The 21764-nt window shown below is 40.9% G+C and overlaps 1 protein-coding gene across 3 annotated transcripts in view; it reads right to left on the bottom strand.

The window, feature by feature from the left end:
* The window catches only part of LOC117734508 (retinoic acid receptor alpha-B-like), a 23860-nt gene extending 2459 nt beyond the window's left edge, over nucleotides 1-21401 (bottom strand). Inside the window, exons 1-6 of one of the 3 annotated variants that reach the window (XM_034538556.1) lie at nucleotides 21383-21401; nucleotides 3016-3170; nucleotides 1818-1959; nucleotides 805-965; nucleotides 296-472; nucleotides 1-182 (exon numbers count right to left, since the gene is read on the bottom strand). The exon at nucleotides 1-182 is cut by the window's left edge and continues 23 nt beyond it. In XM_034538556.1, the coding sequence (XP_034394447.1) occupies nucleotides 1-182; nucleotides 296-472; nucleotides 805-965; nucleotides 1818-1959; nucleotides 3016-3170; nucleotides 21383-21401 (836 nt within the window). Of the gene's footprint in view, nucleotides 183-295; nucleotides 473-804; nucleotides 966-1817; nucleotides 1960-3015; nucleotides 3171-8056; nucleotides 8162-12169; nucleotides 13398-21382 lie in introns of those variants that run through there. The other 2 variants (XM_034538555.1, XM_034538557.1) reach the window with 2 other exon arrangements.
* Between the last annotated feature and the right edge of the window lie 363 nt (nucleotides 21402-21764).

Below are 21764 nucleotides of genomic sequence, written 5' to 3'. Positions count from 1 at the left end.
CTGAGCAGTCCCGTCTCCGCGTCGTCCATCTCCAGCGGCAGCAGCTGGTTGGCGAAGGAGAACACCAGGTCCGTGAGCGGCCCGAACCCGGCATTGTGCATCTGGGTGCGGTTCAGGGTCAGACCGTCGGAGAAGGTCATGGTGTCCTTGTCTGGGGTGTAGCGGGTGCAGATCCTTAGAATCTGAAACATCAGATGAATTTCTGCTGTAACGCTACTGCACGTTTCTCTTTGCGAGTGCTGCGAGTTGGTTGACGTGCGACAAAAATGTACGTAAAAAAACAAAAATAACTCACCAGTATGTCGAGGCAGGCGGATTTGAGCAGGGTGATCTGGTCGGCGATGGTTAACGTGGTGAAACCGGGGAGCTGCTTGGCGAACTCCACCGTCTTGATGATGCACTTGGTGGACAACTCACTGAACTTGTCCCAGAGACTGACGTCCAGAGAGACACGGTGCTCCGAGCTGTTGCTCTGCAGGTTCGGGGACAGAAGGTGGAGAGAAGAAGAAGAAAGAATGATACAGCATTATACATTTGATTTATTTTGTGTGTACGAGGAACTTTCATTTTCGGTTGATTTTGTCGGTCGCTGCTGACCGAAGCGGTCGTGTCTCCTCTCATTACTGCAGCAGGCGTGACAGTCAATTTAGAAGGTCTTCTCTCTGATAGTCTTGTTTAGTTATGTAGGCCATATAGAGGCATCAGTATTATATTGTTTTCTGTTTCATAAACAGTTCAAACTTCCTGACAGTAATTTTAAGAAACAAATTCATCTGCTTTTCTGCAGTATGCGTGTTGCTGTACCGTGGTGTATTTTCCCAGCTGACCAAGGGAGGGGAAGGTGCCCAGGTGGGCTCGGCGGACTCGCTCAATCATCTGCTCCGTGTCGGCCGACAGGACGTAGATCTCCGTCTCGCCCTGCCTCTTCTCCTCCTTCTTCTTCTTCATCCTATCGTTTCGCACCACTGGAAGGCGGGAGCAAAGAAAGACGTTTAAGCGGCGAGTTCTCGCTGGCATCTTGCATCGAGGAGAGTGAAGCAGCTTCTTTCGAAGCTCTCCTGTCACAGGGATTTAAAAACTATATTTATGCTTCACACCGGCCTTTAGTTTCTTGGAAATCCTCAGGCAGAAAGACATTTTACCAGGCAGCGAGGGTCAAATGAAAAGAAGAATCTTATTTAATATATATATATATATATCGGTGAATCTATTTGGCCATTCTTTTTTGTAATCCTGCAGGTGTGTGGAAGAATAGTCCACAAAGGAAACATAGAAGCCCGGCTGTAAATCTCTGGTTTAACCCTTTAAGATAAACTAAAAATCCTGCAGATGCTATATTAATGCTGGTGGTTTTGCGGGGCATGTGTCAATGGAGAACGGCCTCCAGAGGGAGACAAATATCAATGTTTAAAACACTGTGCCGCCTGCTTGGAGTCACTTAGTGCACTATATTCTGCTTTTTAGTGCATGAAAACACAAAATGAAGGGGACGGTTCACCCCTGAAAGAGTTCTGGAGATATTGGCCGTAGAGATGTGTTAAATAATCACGACAGGGATACTCCAGGTAGTCCACAGACCTTGTTGTGAGGAAGATGAGAGACATGGTATTTTATTTTGCATTGAGCACCACAAACTATATAGTCCCATTTTATTGGAGAGAAGGCAAATAGCTCTACGGTCAGAGATGTCTCCACGCAAATCACAACAACAACAATCTAAATTCTTAAAAAAATAGATGTTTCGGCCAAAGGGAAAAATCTGTATTCTTTATTTGGCAAAAATACATTCGGCACCGCATCTGCATTACTGTACTCACACTCCTTGGACATGCCGACTTCGAGGCATTTCTGCAGCCGACACGACTGACACCGGTTCCTCGTCACCTTGTTTATGACACACACTTTGTCTCGGTGACACGTGTACACCATGTTCTTTTGGATGCTCCTCCGAAAGAAACCCTGACACGGGGAGAGGGGGAAAAACAAATAAATGAAGGCGATGTCTGGCAGGGGAACGGAACAAAACATTTGGAGGTGCAATAAAAACAGGAGCGATCTTGGTGTGAGAACCAAAACTGTCTCCTTCCACAACGATCAGTGCTGCAAACAGCATTTTATTGTTGACGGACAGCTGGTAAGCAGGTCAGTGCGTGTTATAAAAGGACATGACCACAAGCACACAAAAGCCCACACACACACATATCAAAGTAGATAGTAATTGCATGCACAGATTATTTGTGTAAATGTGTGTGTGTGTGTGTTCAGGGATTAGATGAGGCAAAGAGGCTTACAGATCCTAAGGGAGGCGCAAAGGTCGCGACCTCTCCGCTTACACATTATGCAAATACTCTGTAGTCTCACGTAACTATAGTTTTCCTGCTGTGGCCTACATGAGTTTCACAACTAGTTGAATGAGTTGATGATATCAATATATATAAAAGTTGTTGGACAATTTCAGTGTGGATCAGTCGGGCCGAGACAGTGAGTCGGCCAATGGAGCTCTCGGGATGAATGACAGGAAATTATGCCATTTGTTTTATTTCGGGGCTGAAAAAACTGTCAACTGCTAACGGGTGAAATTTACTGGTGGCTGTTTTTAAACGCACCCAACATTGTTTCAAAGATCAACATCCAATGTTGCTTTGCATATAAAGCGCCCCCTGTTGGTCCAAGTGATAAAACTAGCTAACGCTACATTGATCCATCACAAAAATTGACTCCGTTACATTTGTTTATAAATAAACTATTGTAATAATGTGTTTATCTGGCAAAATGAACCCAAATGTGCAGATCTAGCTAACGCTAATTTGACCACTCTAAAAAGAATCCCTTATTTCTTCACAACAGAAACTTTTTTCTCAAACACATATTTCCCTTTTATTCTCAGTGCATTTTACAAGAGGAAACATTGGTGTCCAATTAATAATCGATTAATCAAAGTCAGTCAGATGTCCATATCCTTGTTAGCGGTTACACACAGTGAGCGTTGTGTCAGTGTAGCTTTTTGCTGCCTACCTTGCAGCCCTCGCAGGCACTGACTCCATAGTGGTATCCGGAGGATTTGTCCTGACAGACAAAGCAGGGCTTGTAGATGCGGGGTGGAGGCGGAGGCGAGGCGGGGCTGGGGACGAGGAGGTCCTCTCCCGAACTCGTGCTCTCAGTCTCTATGGCTGCGGGAGAAGACGGAGGGAGGGAAACATTTCGTTAAGACGTCAGTATTTCTCTGGTCTGTATCCGACTTGAGTTGGATTAGATTTGGAATATTTAAATATCGCATTTATTTATTGGAATTAACTGGGTTCATACACATTTTGACCAATGGATTTCCATGACTTAAAAATTTTTGTGAAATCTCGGTGTACATGAAAAAGTGAGAATATGTAGTATTTAAACTAACAATGATAATTCCAAAGCATACAGTATACCAATAGACAATAGTTTGATTAAAAGAATAAACATTTATAGTCTATATATAAAAATGTGTGCCACGAGTGTACACCTGCTTATATTTTGAGCGTCTTTCTTTTAGAAGCATATTCATTATTTAAAACTCAGCGTAAATGAACATATGAATATAACAAATTGACATGACTTTTCCACAACTTTTGGGATTTTTTCTTTTTTCAAGGACTTTTACAGGTGTTCCATGACCGTACAAACCCTGAAGTAAGCGATCAAGTTGCGAGAAGGAGCCGCCAGACAAAACAAAAAAATCTGCAGACGTCTGAGTCGACCATCCTTTTTATAGTCACCATACATATATTTATACTTCATCAGATTTTTTTAATCTATTGTGATTAATGTCAAAGTTGATTCAGGTTTGAGTATGTTTTCAGAACCAACTGTCATGTTTGTGCCATCAGCTGTATCAGAAATAATCTAAATATAAAAGGATCCTGTTGTTTCTCAGTGAGCCAGCTCAAAGGAATAGCTCTTCAGTGGGTCCAAAATCTAAACGTCAAACCTTCGGTAAAAAAGATAATGTAAGAATTTCCAAAATTCATATAATTTGTTCGACACTTAGCCGTAAGAAAAACTTGTTCCAAAATTTCCGGAAAGTTTCCACGGGAATTAAAATAAATAAATAAATGTGCCTACGTTTTTTTTGCAAAAGCATATAACAGGGAACTTAAGTGTAGTTGAGAACAAGACTATGCACGCCTAGCTCAGCTGGACCCTGAATGCAGCTGGTTGGGAACATTGTCTGCCAGAAACATAAACGTAAACATTAAACGTTGTGTTGTTTTTGAACGTCTTTGTCATCAATGTTGTGTCTGAACGTTTCAGCCCTATGCCTGGCAAGTGTGAGAGCGCCGAGTTGAGTAGAGGCCAAGAGCGGTATTGCAGACAGATAGAGATTTCAATTATAGCTCGCAACATATTGAAAAAAATAACTGAATTAGCTAATTTTTTGGAGCTGTGAACTTAGTTCAACATTTTGAATTATGAACTATGAACTGAACTAGTTCATTTTAAAATGTGTGAACTATGAACTGAACCAGTTCATGTAGAAAGTGAACTTTCCCAACACTGTTTGTCATTATTGATTACTTGGTAAACTGAAGCCATGTTCATTTTAATACCAAGTTTATTTGTATACAGTAGACTAACTTTTTACAGCAGTGGGGAGGAATGAGATGAGGTCCAGGAAGAAAGCATTTAGATTCAGGGAAAAACACACAAAAAAATGTGGGTTGGGTGGTGGTGATCATAGGGAATACACCTTTTTTATTCAACGTTCATGTTTTTGTTGTTCGATAAAAGAATAAAGTTCTACTAACAAAATGTCAAAAATGTCATTTTTAAAAGTTGTATTATAAATGTTTGCATGCATGTCTGCTTATGACAAGGTAAATACAGTTAAATTACCCCAACATTTTCAGTTTATTCCTGTTAATTCCCGTGGAAAGTTTCCAACTTTGAATATTCCCGGAATTTTGCAACCCTGCATGCATGTAATATTTGACACAAAACTATATTTTCCCCATTTTGTTTGGGTGATACAGTCCTAAAACATAACATATGCAGTGCCTGTTGCATCTCTGTCTCACACAAAATGAACTGTTGAACAGAAATGGAAACATTGGCGTATACAGAACGCAGCATAACGAGCTCTGACGCTTGTAAATGTGTGATCTCTATGTTGTAACCTTTGTAATGACAACCGTCTTTGGAAGGTATCGTATTCGTTTGGAAATATTAAGTAGTTAACTTTTTTTTAAAAAGTACTTGTACACAATTCTCAGGACCACCCACAATATGTAGTGCAATCCATATGGTCTTCATGCTGACAGTACAAACAATATGATTTGCTAGGCGCTCTCTTTTTTAATACCAAAGCCGTGTTTCCATCGAGAAGTTCCTGGTCATTTTAGTCCCGTCTGGCACTACTTTTCAAACTAAGAGAAACGCTCTCCACTCGGCTTAAATTGATACACAGGTACTTCCTTGTTTTATGAATGAAGCGGCAGAGAAGCTGTACGTGTTTGACCAATCGGTAACGGTCATCCTTGCAAATCCTGCACCGTAACTTCCCATACTTTCAAAAAGTAATGGTGCCTTTTGGGGGTGAGAAATGTCTCTCATCTCTTATAAGATAAGATAAGATAATCCTTTATTAGTCCCTCAGTGGGGAAATTACAGAATTACAGCAGCATTGCTCACAGTAATAAGTAAAACAATATATATTATATATATATATATATATATATATATATATATATATATATATTATACACGCATTGCTTTGGCGAGGTGGAAATCAAGGTTACGGTCCATTTCAGGAAAATGTTGGCATTGACGCAGTAAAACTACTAGTTGGATTTAACCTATTTAAAAGGAAATTAGTTGTACTTCCTTTGCCCGGCTACTCGTCAGTTTAAGACAAGGTCAGGAATTTGGAATAAATCTTTTAATTTTTGTGTAGTTTTAGTCCATTTGCTCATTTAAGTTTCAGAACGGTTTCATTTTAATTTATTATAACTGTTTTCAGTAGTTTCAATTTGTTTTGGGGCGGCTGTGTCTCAGTGGGTGGAGCGGGTCGTCCTTTTTTCCACTGTTTGTCCATGCCTTTTATTAAATCCCTTCTTACACTGCACAGTTTTACACCGTCTTAATCTTAGCTTGTTTGTATTTATTTTTCCATTCTCTTGGCTCTTGAATGACAGCTTTTAATTGTATTTACCTGACGGCATTTCTCCATATGAAACGCTTTAAGTTGACCTGTTGCTGAAATGCAAATAAATAATAAATAAATAAACTTGCCTTGACAGGTCCATCCCTGTGTCCTAGATCCAAAGTTGCTGCCTAACCCACTTAGAGTGGGTGATTGCAAATAAAGTTTATATAGTTTTTTTTATTAGGTTTTAATAATATTTCCCTGCTTATTTTTGCTTTTAGGTCACGGTAGTAACCCTGGTTCAAGTCGGCTGCACACCAGCAGCTGTGTGGTAAGTAAACCATAACATCCCGCTGCTAATTCTGCATCCGGGCTCAGTGTTTGTTATCTTTGTTAAGAGACAAGGCAAAGACGGACCGAGACACATTTTAAAGGTGACCCTTCAGATTAAGATGACACACACACACACACACACAGACCTCTTTTAAACTTCTATTCTATTTCCAAGCGTCTCCCTCACTCTTGTTTTCATCCGTGCGCCTTTTAATCTCTTCCCGCTTGTTTTCTTGTTGTTGTTTTTTTTTTTGTGGTTAATATAAGATACAGGAGTACCAATGTACTGCTGGTGAAGGAAACAGCAGCCGAACATGTTTTAACAGCTCAAAGAAAAGCCCTCTTAAAACAAACGTGTAAGCTACATTTGCCATCAGGCTGTCCTTTCGGACGAGGAACTGACATGAACATGAAACTCATCTATGCCCTCTTCTTAATACATTCTAAATATAACGTACACTTAAAACTGATATTAATTTTTGTAGCCGTCTAAAATAGGTCTTGCCGCTGCTCCGTTCACAGCAGTATATTGCTTTGCTGGTACTCCTGTCTGTGGTACTCCTGTCTCTGGTACTCCTGTCTCTTATCTACTGCAGCTAATACACAGACTATGGAAAAGTACCTCATACACTTACTAACTTCAGAACAACGGAACTCGCCCTTTAATGGAAAGTAATATGGGGTGACTAATCTTTGTGACTCACATCTTTATCGAAACAGGATAATAGCTTTAATAAATTATAAATACATTCATCACATCGGTGAATAGAATGCAATGAGTTAATATTGGTGTACATCTAGAGTCAATATTGGCAAATAAGTTTGTTGTCCAATTGACAGCTTGAAGATGTTTCCACAGCAATATCAAATAAGATATTAGAGAGAATTATGACTTGGAAAAAATTAGCCCCACATTTACCAGCTACAGCATATTTGTGATGTAAAATGATGAAATGCATTATTGATTATATTCCACTTATATAAAACGTATTACTCAGACATGGGCCATTCTGCATAATGAGTAATTTTACTTGATTTTGAATGCAGGACTTTGACTCAAAACAGATTATTTATAAATGGTAGTATTGCTACTTTTACTTCAGTAAAATATCTGGTTAGCCAAATTCTTCCAACAAAGCAATATATATTCAGACAGATTCACTGACTAATGTCACTAACGTTTTTAACGTATGTTACATTATCCTGCATCTCTTGCAGCTGATGTCAGCTGGTTAGCTTAATCTCAATCTCCTGTCTCCAGTTGATTTGTGTACGTTTCGATGGATTAACGCACACGCTAATTTAAAAACAAACAGATTATTTCTGCCCGTTACGTTTGTTGTTAAATTAGAACCCACAATCATCCCATTGCATCTGCACTACCAATATATTTCAGTATATAGTAAATAGGGAGTGACTTTTGACATGAATCTTAGTCTTGTTTGTTGTAAAGAAGAATGATTTCTTTCTGTGTCATATGTCATGGAGTTTACAGCCCAACTGTATTACTATAATGTATTCTTTATCATAGAACACTAGTTACCCTAATGTAGGGTAGACCTTCATTCTGAGACAAAATGTTAAAATGATGACTTGAATACACACGTCTTTTGGTTTGTCCCTGTGGTGGCCTGGAGGTTATCAGTCTTGAATCAGTGGCTGCCTCTTCGCTTCTGTTATCACGACCAGGATCTCCTCTCTTACGCCTCCCCAAGGTGAAAGGGAAGGTCAGATGTTTGTCATTGCACTACGCAGGAATGCAAAACGAAATGCAGTTGAAACTGAATGCTGTCCACGATCACGGTGACGCCTGCAGCCGTCTTACTTTCGTCGAGGGAGAGTCGAGACGAGTGACTGTACATTTTAATACATTATTTTGATACATTAATGCAACGCTTGGTGTTTACTCTGGCCTGAGGCTACAAATAAAGCACTGTTAAAAAGCCCTTTCAAAGTCCCTGATCCTGGGCGGAGCCGCACATTTGTGGCCTCAAGTCAGTACACAACGTTAAATGTTAGCCAGCGCTGTAAGCCGGTTTTCCAGATCTGATGTAAACTACGCTTACGGACAGTTCCTGAATAGCACGCTCTCTCAGCTCAGAGGCCGGCCTCCAATCACAACTTAAGGTGTTCTCAAACATTTTTTATAGCCGCTGTTAAATCTGACTGACATCTGTTATCACTGCAAATGACTTTCTCCTGATGTACATCCAACACCAACTCACTAACAACAACAACAACAACAACTAATAAGCACAAGAGTAGACTGGTACTATTGTCGGGCTTTGACTAGGAGTGAGAAATTTGGATATAATCATTTATCGTGGTTTGTCATTATTTTACAATATTGATATATCTCAAGATACAGTGAAGTGGAATGTTTGGTGGAAGTCCAATTGAGAGATCGTTCAGATAAATTTACCAGATGGGAAAGGCTAACACAATGAATAGAGATGCAGCGATCGACCGGCCACAGATTGAGACTGGACTTCAATTGTGTCACATTACAATATTATCGCGATATTCAAGTTGTGATATATTGTCACATTAGTTATGTCATGATACAATATCACAATATAATATTATTACGCTACTTAAGTCACGATACATTTCAATTTATTATCTTTTTTTCAACTGCAATTACGCACTTTGTCAGCATCTGTTTCATCGAAAGAGATTAAGTTTTCACTTAGTTTAACTCACTTCAGTTCACTTCTTAAAGGTCTTCAGCTGATGAACTATAATATTTATTATCATCATCGACTTTTTTAGTCAATTTCACTTAATTGATCAATTTCACTTATGATATGGTAAAAGATTAGTTTCTATCTGCATATAACCAGGAGGCCAGCTCAGGTTCTGAACCAGCAGTAAAAAAAAAAAATAGCCAGTGCCTTAAACTTGCATTCTTTCTAATGGCAGACAGGGTGCAACTCCTCTGGTTTAAAAAAAAACACTTGATTTATTCCCTCAGTAAACATTGTCAACGTCCATTTCTTATATCCAGTCTATGCATATAACATACTTAATACAGCCTGGAAAATAACCACTCTAATCCATTTTATTGCTATTATTTCTCTTCAATTCCCACGAATTATGTATAAATTGATGTTAACTACCATGGACAGTGTTGACACTATGCAAGTCACAGAGGAAAATGCACATCCAAACAACAGCAGCCTGTGCAGTGCTGTTGTAGTGATGCTGTATTGGAGTGTTAGTAATTATACAAAGTACAACAATAGCAACCATAGTTGTTTCTCTTTCTTCTTTATCCTGTCTCCAATAAATATACACAGTGTGAAGATGTGACATGAGAAGAAATTCCTACATAGTCAAATAGAGACAAGGACGTGCCATGCCAGAAGACTCTGACTAGAGTAAATGAATTAATAACCGGCTTTCCGCTGCCACTCTTTTAGCAGTCATCTGACGATCCCACACACAAAATAAAGACACCTAGATGCAAAGGCTGACACACCACCTCCTACCCTTTTCACGCACTCACACTCAGGTCAAACTTGGTCAGTATACCCTCACATTCCCAGACAAACTGTGAGTGTATGTGTGTGTGCTTAACTGTGTGTGTGTCTCCAGCAGACAGAAAAGAGAGGTCATTCAGTGCAGAGAAGTGATGACTGGGCAGCTGACACAGTAAAGAAAGCGGCAGATAGAGGGAGAAATAAAGAGAGGGAGAGATGTAGGTCACTTCCCAATTGTCGGTGAGTCATTGCACTGGTTATCACACGCACGCACACACGCTCGCTGAATGTGTGTGTGTGCCCGTTTGTCTGTGTACGGCCTTTGACCTTTGAACCTGTATGGTGCGCTCTTCATTCCAGTCACGCACAAAGACCACCGCCCCCCCTCCACAATACACACACACTGAGGGCAATCCTCCTTGTCTTTACAGCTTGAATTTATGAGCACTCCCCCCTCTTGCTTCTATGTGTCTCTCTTTCCTTCTTTTTTTTCCCACCGGCCGACCGAAGTTCACTCCTCTGCGCTCATCCATCTTTATGACTTCAACTCGGTTGTGCAAGGGCCACGTTACCCTTGGGATACTGTCTCACACCGAGGCTGACTGTCTCCAGCATGGGACAGCCGGTGGTTGGGGCGGCACGATCAACTCGCAAGCGAGGTAATCCCGTGTCTGCGAGTAGGAACTATTCTTTTGATAGATGGAAAACCTGGTCCAGGGTGCAGCATGCCTCTTGGCCAATGCATGCTCGGATTGACACTTGACCCCTTCCGTTCTTGCCTTTCATAATAAAAGCTCTAGACGTACACAAAGCCTAACTGCTTACCAGAGGGAACTCAGAGTCACTCATTTCACGAAAAGGAAACTCAATGAAATTGCTTAGAGTAGCTTTGTCTATTCAACAATTTAACTCAGACAGACCGCCAGACCCTGCTCTTGGATCCTGCACGAATTTACTCAAACCTTTCATTGAAATGGTGCTGCAACTGTTGCAAATTTGCGTCGCTACCGGTATAAATAGTTTTGGCCTGAACTATGAAAAGGCAAGTGTGTGCAATGACAGGAACACTGAAATAAATGGCCTAAAACTAAAGATTATCATGAAAGACGGTGCCATTATCATAATATGCAAAGTTGTTTTATTGATCATAAATCATCAATAATTATTATAAATCATATTAGTATTTTGAAGAGTCATATGTATCATAAGTATGCCCTCTAATTCCAGGTTAATTAACACCTGGAATGCTTCATGCTTTTAGGCTTGCAAAGAACTGCCATATTATTGATAATGCCAGTTATTATTTTGCAATGAGTTTCTTAAATGTTTTGGTCTGTAAAAAAGGGATCTAAATTCGCTAAAGTCCAAGATTCAAGATGTAATTTTACTCGGCCGTCCCAAACCCAAAGAAAATCAGTGCACTATCAGGCAGGACAAAGAGATGTAAAATCCTATACATTTGACAAACTGAAAACTGGCTAATGTTGGAATGTTTTGCTTGAAAAATGACTTTTAGTGGATTCATTTTCAAAAGTTGCAGATTAATTTTCCGCCAGGCTACCGATTTAAGAATCAACTAATCGCATCAAACACTCGGAGGTTCATCCTCCGACACCGAGAAGCACCAAGCTTGAGGTCAGGATGTGCTAGATTTGGTAAATGAGCACCCGGCAGCTGCCTGACCTACCGAGGTCATTCGAGTTGCTCCATTGAAAACATAAACCAAGCCCTCAACTTGCGTAACGCAGCTACATTAATGACCTGGTGGGAACAGGAGGTGGGTCATCTTAGACTGATGGCAGCATTTAAATGAAGAAGCCATTCTTCAATGCAGAAATATACATTTGACATAAACACGAGCAGCAGCTTGTGTTGAACAAGCTCCTGAGTGCTGTGAGGAACTAACAATTAGAGTATATATGAAAACAGTCTGAGCAGCAGGCTCTTACAGTAAAAGTGAATGACACTTCTTACTGCAGTATGGTAAGATACATATTTATTTCCCATGTAACGAAAGTTATTAGGAGTGAAAAGGGGCTGTGGGGCATCTGGTACTAGAAAAAAGGGCTGGCATGGGGCCCAATTGGAACCAGTGAACCCATACGTGCATCCCCCCTCAACAAGCTGCCAACTAATTTCAAAGCACCACCCCGTGTTATTTTTTCAACAAATTAAATTATCCACACTGACTAATTGTGGTGTGCCCTGCAGTTATTTTGGTGTTACTTTCACTCACAGTGGCTGGATCCGCTCCAGTGTCTGCCGGTCACCAGGGACCCACCGAACGGACGCTGGAGCCCTCCGACCCCGGACAGCAGTCCCTTCTCCGGCCCGAGCCCCGGGGGTCTGTGGTAGTAGTCCATGCTCAGAAACGAGCCGGGATTGGGGCTGCTCGGGCTGGGGCTGAAACCCACAACATCCACGCTTTCGTACATCCCCCGAGAGGCGGGAGTCGCCCTTTGATCTCGTTGTAGCAAATAGGAACGGGGGTTGGGGGGAGGGTGAAAAAGAAGAAGAAAAAAGATCAAAGCTTCCAGGACGACGAAGAGAGGAAGGGGAGGGAGGGACGAGTTCACATCTTCATAACGGACTGATGGGAGGAGGGGGAGGAGAGAAAAAGAGATGACCGGTCCCGGTGACCTCTCAGTCCTCGGTAGGAGCACAGGCGGTTTACTGTCAAACGTTTACCGTCCGGTGTGTCGTTTTTGCACGACCGGAAGTTTAGGCGACGTTCTGCTGTGTCTTCTTTATCTTCTTTTTGTTTGTAGCTCAAATGCTACAAGTGCCACGGAACTTAACAGTTGTGCGTTGCAGCCAATCGTTACTTTGTAGCGACAAATATTTCAAAAAGAGGAAGCGACACACTGCAACATCGGGCTACTATGCGGTCAAGAGTTTACAATGACCTCGATGTCCACAGCCCCGCGTCGCTCCGGTCGTTCACGGGTCCTGCGTCGCTGCCGCTAGCAGTTTGTTCCCTGGTTGTTTTTTTTCTTCTCCGTAGCAAGAACGATATTATGTAATTGTCACGTCGCTTGCTAATCCTCGTAGCCAGCCGGGCGAACAGTCTTATTTAGTGGACAGACTACTCCTTCGTGTCACAACCAGCGCAGTTCGTCCTTTTTTTTTTGTTCTTCTTTTTTTTTTACGGTTCCTCGCGCTGCTCCGTTCGCTCCCGGTTCACAGGGTCCACGCGTTCACGAGAGACAAACGCAGCTCCTCTGACACGCAATAATGCGAAATACGAGTTGTCGTGTTCCGATTCTGAACTTGCCGATTTACGTCCGAGGAGCGGAGTATCCGTCGAGGAGGGCAGTTTGGGAACGTGCGCCTCGGTTGCTATTTGGTGAGGTCCGGCAGCAGTGTCCTGTGGTACCCTCTGGTCTGTACCCGACGGCCCCTCGCTCGCTCTGTCTCTCTCTCTCTCTCTCTCCCTCCCTCCCTCCCTCTCTCTCTCCCTCTCTCCCTCTCTTCTGTTTGACGAGTGACACCAGCTGCGCAAGAGCTCCACCTATCTGCCCTGCGCGTGCCTCCTCTAAAATGCTTTCTGCCTACTTTCAAAATATGGCTATTACTAATAGAGTTACTACTAGCAATGATATTGTCATGATTAACAACAACTATTATTAGTATAATACACATATTATTATTTTACTTCTCTGACATATAGTGCTGGGTTGTAACTGAGTGCATTTACTCAATCCATTCCACTTGTACTGCACTCCATTTCAGATGGAAATATTGTACTTTTTACTGCATTAAAATATTTAACTAGTCATTATTTTACAAGCTAATATTATTTTACATACACACTATCATACACACTGTATCATATAATATATATATATATATATATATATATATATATACATTATATACTAGTAATGGAATATATATATATATTCCATTACTAGTATAGAATGTATTTAGGTACTCTACCTCAAATTTAAATTTGACACAAATTTGTCCAAAATATGTCCCTACAACTGATAATATACAGACTGATTGAAAATGGATTCTCGATACTCATCTCATCTATGTGAATCGAAGAAAGCATCTTGCAATATAATAAAATTAATAATAATAACACATTTATCAATATTTTATAATGTAGTGTACATGTGCTATGAATCATTGTTTTACAGCATTTTATAAATGCATGACAATTTTTCTGAAATACCTCCTTCAGGAGAGTAAACTACAAATATGTTAAAAGAACATATGGATGAAAATGCTAATGAATTTTGCATTACATTTAGGTATTGTGTGACATTTCTTTTTTGTACCCTTAAATTATTTGGAGGTTTTTCCTCACCCGTCAGATTTCCCATCCACGTGACCCGACTGCTTTATAGAAGCTTGCAGAGTGTTTACAGCACAATCATATTCAAAATATTGCATGCGTTAGCATGTATTTTTGCACATGCAGAGGTCCTTTAGCACGTTCATGCATGAATGCATAGATTCTAACACGTTCTAGTAAACCCCATGCCACACAGACGCACTCACAGTTTAATCCTCTGCTATAAGTTAACCTATGTCCTTGCTGTGAGGCCTCACTGTATTGATTAGCCACTGGTTAAAATATGACCGGGGAAAGGGGAAACGCATCACATTCATTGCTGCCGTTTAATCGATACAGAACATTAAATCTATGGTGACCGAGGAGGCAGGGGAGAGGTAAAAAATGAGTTTGTAGAGGGGGGGCAGTAGCAACAAAGAGTAAGATGAGGATGAAGATGTGAAGAGGGTTAGTAGGTTAAGGAGCACAATGAAAAATGATTGAGTGCCAGTGTAAAAGCAATGTTACAATAAATGAACCGTGAGCTAGAAAATTGTTGCGCAGTGACCAGCCACACTTGACATATGCCATATTTGTCCATATTTGGCTTTTTCTTTTTTTCTACAACACTGATCTGCTGTAGCTCTCGCACTTGATGTCCATCATTGTTAGCCAAAAAAGTGTACTACCCTTACCATACCTGCACCTTGCCTTATCCTAACCCTTACGCTAACCTTAACCTAACTTTACCTAAACCTAACCTAACCTTACTCTAACCTCAAACCAAGTCTTCAACCTAAAATGTAATGATTGAAAATGTAAATTTAACGGGACGGGCATTTTGTCCCCCAAAAAAAGGTGTGTCGCCACAAGTGGGTAAACAGATTTATATCCCCATAACATGTTTAAGACAAACCCCAGACACACGCTTGTATGAACTTTTTAAATCATAATCCTTACCCTAAACCTAAAATTCACCATAAAATGTGATGATTGAATATGTAAATATAATGGGAAGGGCATTTTGTCCCCAAAAGGAAGGCGAGTCCCCACAATGTCATAAACAGATTAATGTCCTCACAACCTATGTAGTATATGTTGACACACACATGTTTCAATCCCTTTTAGAGAGTTTCTGCTTTCTTTCATCTGCCACTATAGCTCAGACAGCAGCTACAAAGATGACCATGTTGACCTGGAGGCAAACACAGACAGACCAACTGACGGCAAGATAGCGACTGCACTTTTGTGGTTAATGTGTATAGCTGTGATTTATTTCAGCTCAGTAAACAGAGATACAACTCAGTGAAGCTGGTGAAAGAAACGTGTTTATCTGTTCAGTAGGGCATTGGGGACGTAGTCATTAACTTGGTTTTTGGCCATCGCCATTTTTGTTTGTTGGTAAAGTTAGGTACATCCAAATGCTTGATAAGACTATTCTAGGCAACCAAAATGTTACAATTAACGTTCATGAACTGAAAAAAGGGTTATGCAGACAAAAACACGGACAACTCCCGGACTGAGCAATGCCGTTGTAGCTACCTGTCAATCCCAAAGTAGGCCCACCCTAAAGCACACACTGCTTTATTGTCTATTTTAATCGAGCTGGACCATCATTTACTAAATATAAATCATGCTGTACTGAAGAAGACTTGAAACTAGCATTTGAGACCATGAATTCATGTTTACAATGTTTACTGAGGTATAAATCAAGTGAGAATTAGTCATTTTCTCATAGACTTCTATACAAGCAGACTTCTTTTTGCAACCAGAGGAGTCGCACCATGAGGGCCATTAGAAAGAATGGAGGTTTACCGCCCGTTACATGCATATTAAACTTCCGTATTTACAGGAATTTAGGTTTAGGCAACAAAATCCCATAGTTATGGTCAGGAAAATAGCATGGCTGATGTTAAGTTTGTAGAGGAAAAAAATATCAGTGAACTGCTGTCAGATGACTCCCGTTCTGCCGAGGGGCATACTAAAACGTATTAAACGCTACTCTGTGTTATACTGTACTTATGACTTAAGAGAGGGTGTGATCGGCCCTTTCCCTGTTGAACTTCGACTGAACCACTGATATCTTGTCTGGCTTCACTGAACTTCAACTGAACCGCTGTCATCTGTTTTCAGATTTTGTGTTTGCATGATAAACTGTGTTGGTCATTACAAAGTCTGATCTGTATACTGTTAGGTTGTAGTGGATTTTATATACACTTGCACATGTAGATAAGAGAGGTTATGTTTTAAATTAATACATAAAGAAAGATATGATCATTAATTTGAGGAATATTCTGAGGAATGTATTATGAAGCATAAGAGAGGATCACTGTTTTATTATTCTGTTTGTTAATGACAAATGTAATGATTCATTGTATGATGCATGGGAATGAATGGATGTTTTATTGTTTAGACAATAGTTAAAGGGATGCCGATTAAAACCTGAGATGTTGCTTTTATTCTGAAGGCAGGATAATAGGGTTTTATTCTGAAGGGGAACTTCCTGTCCTTGACCGGAAGTGTGAGCTTTGACCCCGCTAGTTTATCGATTTGAGGCATTCTTTGAAGTGGCCAATGGAACTAACCTTCAGGTGTGAACCTTATGTCTTATTCTCTGGTCAGCGTAGCATGCTGTGTCTCTGAAAGGTATTTACATGAATACCTCCACTAACCAATGGGAGCTTAGCTCAGCGAATGGACTGCGAATAAAACTAATTGTGAGACGTGAATTTGGTCTCTTACGTGGTGACGCCAGACAGAAACTGTTGGCTACGTCGGGAGACTGTGGAAGCGAAGCCATGTGAGCGCGTCCGGGCCTGGACCATGTATGTATACAGATGACTCTTGTTTGTTATGATTAAATAATGATTATTATTATATATCTCTGGCTTCGGAGCTTCTTCTTCCAAGCACAAGGTAGCTCGAGACTCTCTGAACTCTTACAATACCACACTGATGTAAAATTTAAATGATCTATTCTGCACTTTTTCCCGCCCTGTCCAATCCAAGAAAGTGTATAAAGTGACAATCTGAAAACGATGTGAAAATGTAAAAAGCGGTCGCTCGTAGTTGGTAGTGACCAAAAACAGAGCTAAGAGCGAGTGAATATTGATCTTACATTGCAAGGTATCAGTAATGTTGGTCTATAAATAATGCATTTGGTAATCAGATTGATTTAAAGGTGGTGATATGTTGTAACTGTGTTCACTGGTTTCTGCTGCCCTCGAGTGGCCAGAAAAAGCAATTGCTCTCGCAGCTCATTTAACGCAAAACTGAACAAGGTAGAAAAACTCTAAAGTGGCACATTAAATATCAGAATACTGTATTTCACAATTGGCGAGACAAAATCACAACAAAATTTTATTAGGGTTTTTTTGTTGGTAAATTTAGTCTTACTTTTTTTTTTTCTTACACACCGTCAAAAGAAAGAAAAACAAAAGAGAGATTTTAAAAGGAGAAAGGATGCGAGGAGACACTTAGGAGTTGCAAGGGAGGATAGGAGGGAAGCAGAGTGGAGCAGAGATCAAAGGCGGGATCCGGCTGATGGAGATGCTGATAGTAACTGTCTCTTCTTCATTATTCATCAGACAGCTGTGTTGTAAGTAGGTTAGCCTTTCCAGAGAGAAGGAGAGAGCGAGATGAGGAAGGAGAGACTGCTGGAAGAGAGGAATAATGAGAGAAATAAAGAATGAACGAATTAGGATCGATAGAATCACGCGGAGTGACAGAGGCAGGATGGAGGGATAACAGACACAGAGATACAGGTATGAAGAAAGAGTGAAAGAGTGTGGCAGAGGAAAAAGAGGGGTGGATAGATGGAGAAAGGTAAAAATAGATATAAACACCAAAACAGACTGAATGGTAAAGAGAAGGCAAGCAAGCATGATTTGATGGTACTGTGATTCTGCCTGCCTTGGGTAAAAAAAATATATTCACACACACACACTATGCATGAAAAGAGGCATTTATGGTTGACATCACACATAAAATAAAACAAATGATCACGCAATGTAGGAAGGAGACAGCATTCACAGGTCACGCAGAATACATGCGATGCACTATACATGCCGTGTGAAGCAGGGCGTGTTTGGGCATTTTGTATTTTTGTTCCATTCAGGGTTAGATGTGTCCCGGAGCCTGATGCTAAAAGAACCTCGGTGTTCAGTAAGGTACAGAATGTTTCTGAGATAAAGTAGATGGCATCCAACATAACTGTAAAGGTCTTCCCACGCAGTACCATTTTATTTTCAGGGCAAAATGCTGCTAAGAGGATCACTGGGAGGGGTGAAATATATCTGCACAAACCCATTGTGTCAACTGTAACTTTATTGTACATTTACATTACATTAATGTAATGTAATGTAACTTTATTCCATTAAGGAAAATGTTGCTGAACGCAGTTCCTGGCTTCAGTTTGGATTTTCTGAATGAGTACTTTGGAAGAAGTGTATTTCAGACGTTACACAGGAGCTGTTCCCATCCCCTGTATTTGCTTACCGATCTGTAAGTGGCATCATACCCTCTCGAGATCAGCGGTCCGCAACATTTTTTGCACCACGGACCGGTTTCACGTAAGACAATATTTTTCACGGACCGGCCTTCACGTGTGGGCTATAACTATGACGTAATAAAATGATACAACTGGCATAAAAACAAAATATAAAGTGCATCAAAATACAACTCACCATTACACGGAAATAATGGGAGCCCTGAGCTTGTTTCTCATAAACGAGCCGGTCAACTTGTGTTCTTTATGTTCAGTCTACTCCGTCACAAAGATAGGATGTTGGAAATGGAAGCAGGGTTTTCAGTGCTTTTTTGGCAATCTCAGGATGCCAACATTTTCTGCCTTGATCTGCCTTGATTTTAATCCAGAACACCGGCAAAGTTGTCTGAAACTTACTTTTAAGGTCAGTCACTCATTTTTGCTAGATTGTGGGTTTCATTTTTGGGGTAACGTATCACATGACCTCTTGACATGTGTCAAGAGGCACGTCATTTTTCAAAATGAAACTTCTTTCTGACCTTGATAATCAATCAAAATTGTTTTCATTCATTCTTTCAGTGTGGCCCGGTACTAAGGAACCCGCGGACCGGTACCAGGCCACTGCTCTAGAGTGCGTAACGGCGAGCCCACCAGGTTTTGTCTAGTCTAGTTAAAGCCATCCTCTCACTCATACATGGCCGTTAAAATAAACAGAAAATGTAAAACAGTCCAATCAAAAATATTAGATGGAACATGGTGTAACGTTACGTTACCACGGCAACAGTGCAGACATTACTTTTAACATAGGGGCGATAAAGAAACATTATGAACAGAAACACATTCCTTGTGTTGATCATCCATATTTATCCCGCATTGGCGGGTACAAGAAGTAAACGGGGCCGCTGCCGTCTCCGAAGGGCTTTCGAAAGGGTTCGTGCAGAGCAGTTCTGCTGTGGTGAGCCCTTTGTTTGAGTTTACAGAGGGCATTATTCAGTGCAATGCAACAAAAATGCTTCCACACTTTAGAGGATCGGCGTCAATTTCTTTTTTTTAACTAAAATTAACATAGTTTTGACAATAACGTTGATCGCGTCGACAAATACGAGAAAGAAAGTCAAGTTTGAAGACGCAAGGATGGTTTAATGAGCAAGGGTGCAGGAAGTAGGTTGTAGGACGGGGGGAAAGGGTCTTCTGTTACCCTCCCCGCCCCCCAACTTTATGCTCCGGGCCCGATTTTAGCATCTCAACCGGTCATATTTCAGTGCAGGAATGTTTCTCTTCAGAGTTTGCTTTGTGCTAAAGGAGGCATTATTGTGACTGTTCGGCTGTAAATAACAGGAGGTCACACAGTTCGTGGCATCGCGTGTGACATGAGGGCCACAGCCATATGTTTGTCTCATCCAGTAAGTTGGTGTGTGTGTGTGTGTGTGTATCTGTGCATTTGTGCGCTTTTGTGTTGGCTGCATTAAATATCAATCATATATATATTGTGTATATATATAGATATATGTATATACATCTATATATATATATATTTATATATATATATATATATATATATATATATATATATATATATATATATATATATATATATATATACATACATCTATATAGATAGCATTGCGTGTCATGTGCATGGCATGGCCGGCGGGGTGGTGCGCATTTGTGTGCATGGGGCTGTGCCTTATTTATATATAGCACATGATGATGCTCCTCTGGTGTGTGTGAGAGAGAGAGTGTGTTCTGCCCTGCTGGTGGATATCCCTTTGTTGTCATTAATTCCAGGTCAGTGAGAAGCACATCCCCAGATGCAAAAAGTGCAACATATGGCACAGGGACACAAGTGAACTTTAGCTTGTCGTTGACATAAATAAAGAAGTAAAGGATAGCACCTTGCGACATAGGGCAGAAATGTTTTGGATTTGTACCACAAGATATTTGGTGAGCTTTTGTGGTTGTTTCTAGTGTGTATAGGAGCACAGATGCTTAAATACAAAACTATTATTTTGCTTTATTTACGACATTTACATCTACTTCGACGGCACACGAATTCATGGATAACATAAAAAGACGTAACTGATCCAGAGAGCAAACGACGAAGGACTAAAAAGGAGGACACTGCAACCCCGCAAAGGATAACAGCTACAGGTGATGGATGGATAACATGAAGGACAGCCTGACACACACGTCACGCCTATAGAATGCAATAAACTAAATGAACAAAGACAAAAAATTATGCGTGTGTACATTTTGCTTGTAAACACACACACACGCTCTTCAGACTAATCCTAGAAACAAGCTTCTGCTCTTTGTTTAACAGCTGTGTGTGTGTGTGTCTGTGAGAGAGTCTGCCCTTCGCGTGAGGAGAGTAGAATAACAGATCAAGTTGAATTTAGTAATGAAACATGACGAGGATATGAATGCGCACGCTTCTGCGCACACACCTACACGAATACAAAGTGAATTTTCTACAATGCTGCAGGATTCCTTGACTCGTCTGTAATGTAACTGTGTGTGTGTGTGTGTGTGTGTGTGTGTTTGTGTGTGTCTGATGGGCTGGTGGGAGCATAGCAGGGAACAGCACAGCTCACTGTATAGAACATCATGGGTTTGTCTGCTGAAGTTATACAGCCAGGAGGCCTGGAACTAACTGCATACAGCCGAACATGCTTACTTACTCATTCGTAAATTTAGCATCACACGGTTTCTAGGAGACGGGGCTACCAACTGCCTCATTTCCACCATCTCAGTCTCATAAACCAGGCCTGGATCCAGCTATGCAGGCCGACCGAGACACCTGAGGCCACGTAAAAAAGAAAGAGAGACCATTGAGACAAAGGAGAGCGGCGGAGCTCTCTGTGACCTCATTACTACAGTGGGAGTACTGTAGCCGAAAACATGCCTGAATGTTTGTGTGTGCGTGAGTGTGTGTGTGTGTGTATGTGTGGAGAAATGTTGGTCTGTTGTGTAAGATCGGGCAGCTCTGCACTGCGCAACTAGTTACACAATGTGCTCGTAACGCCTTTCACATCGGCTCCTCTGCGTCTTTAATCCAGTAAA

Source organism: Cyclopterus lumpus, chromosome 8, assembly GCF_009769545.1.
Source record: "Cyclopterus lumpus isolate fCycLum1 chromosome 8, fCycLum1.pri, whole genome shotgun sequence".
Lineage (NCBI taxonomy): Eukaryota > Metazoa > Chordata > Actinopteri > Perciformes > Cyclopteridae > Cyclopterus > Cyclopterus lumpus.
Note: the sequence above shows the minus strand (reverse complement) of the source record. Positions and strands in the feature narration are given on the sequence as shown.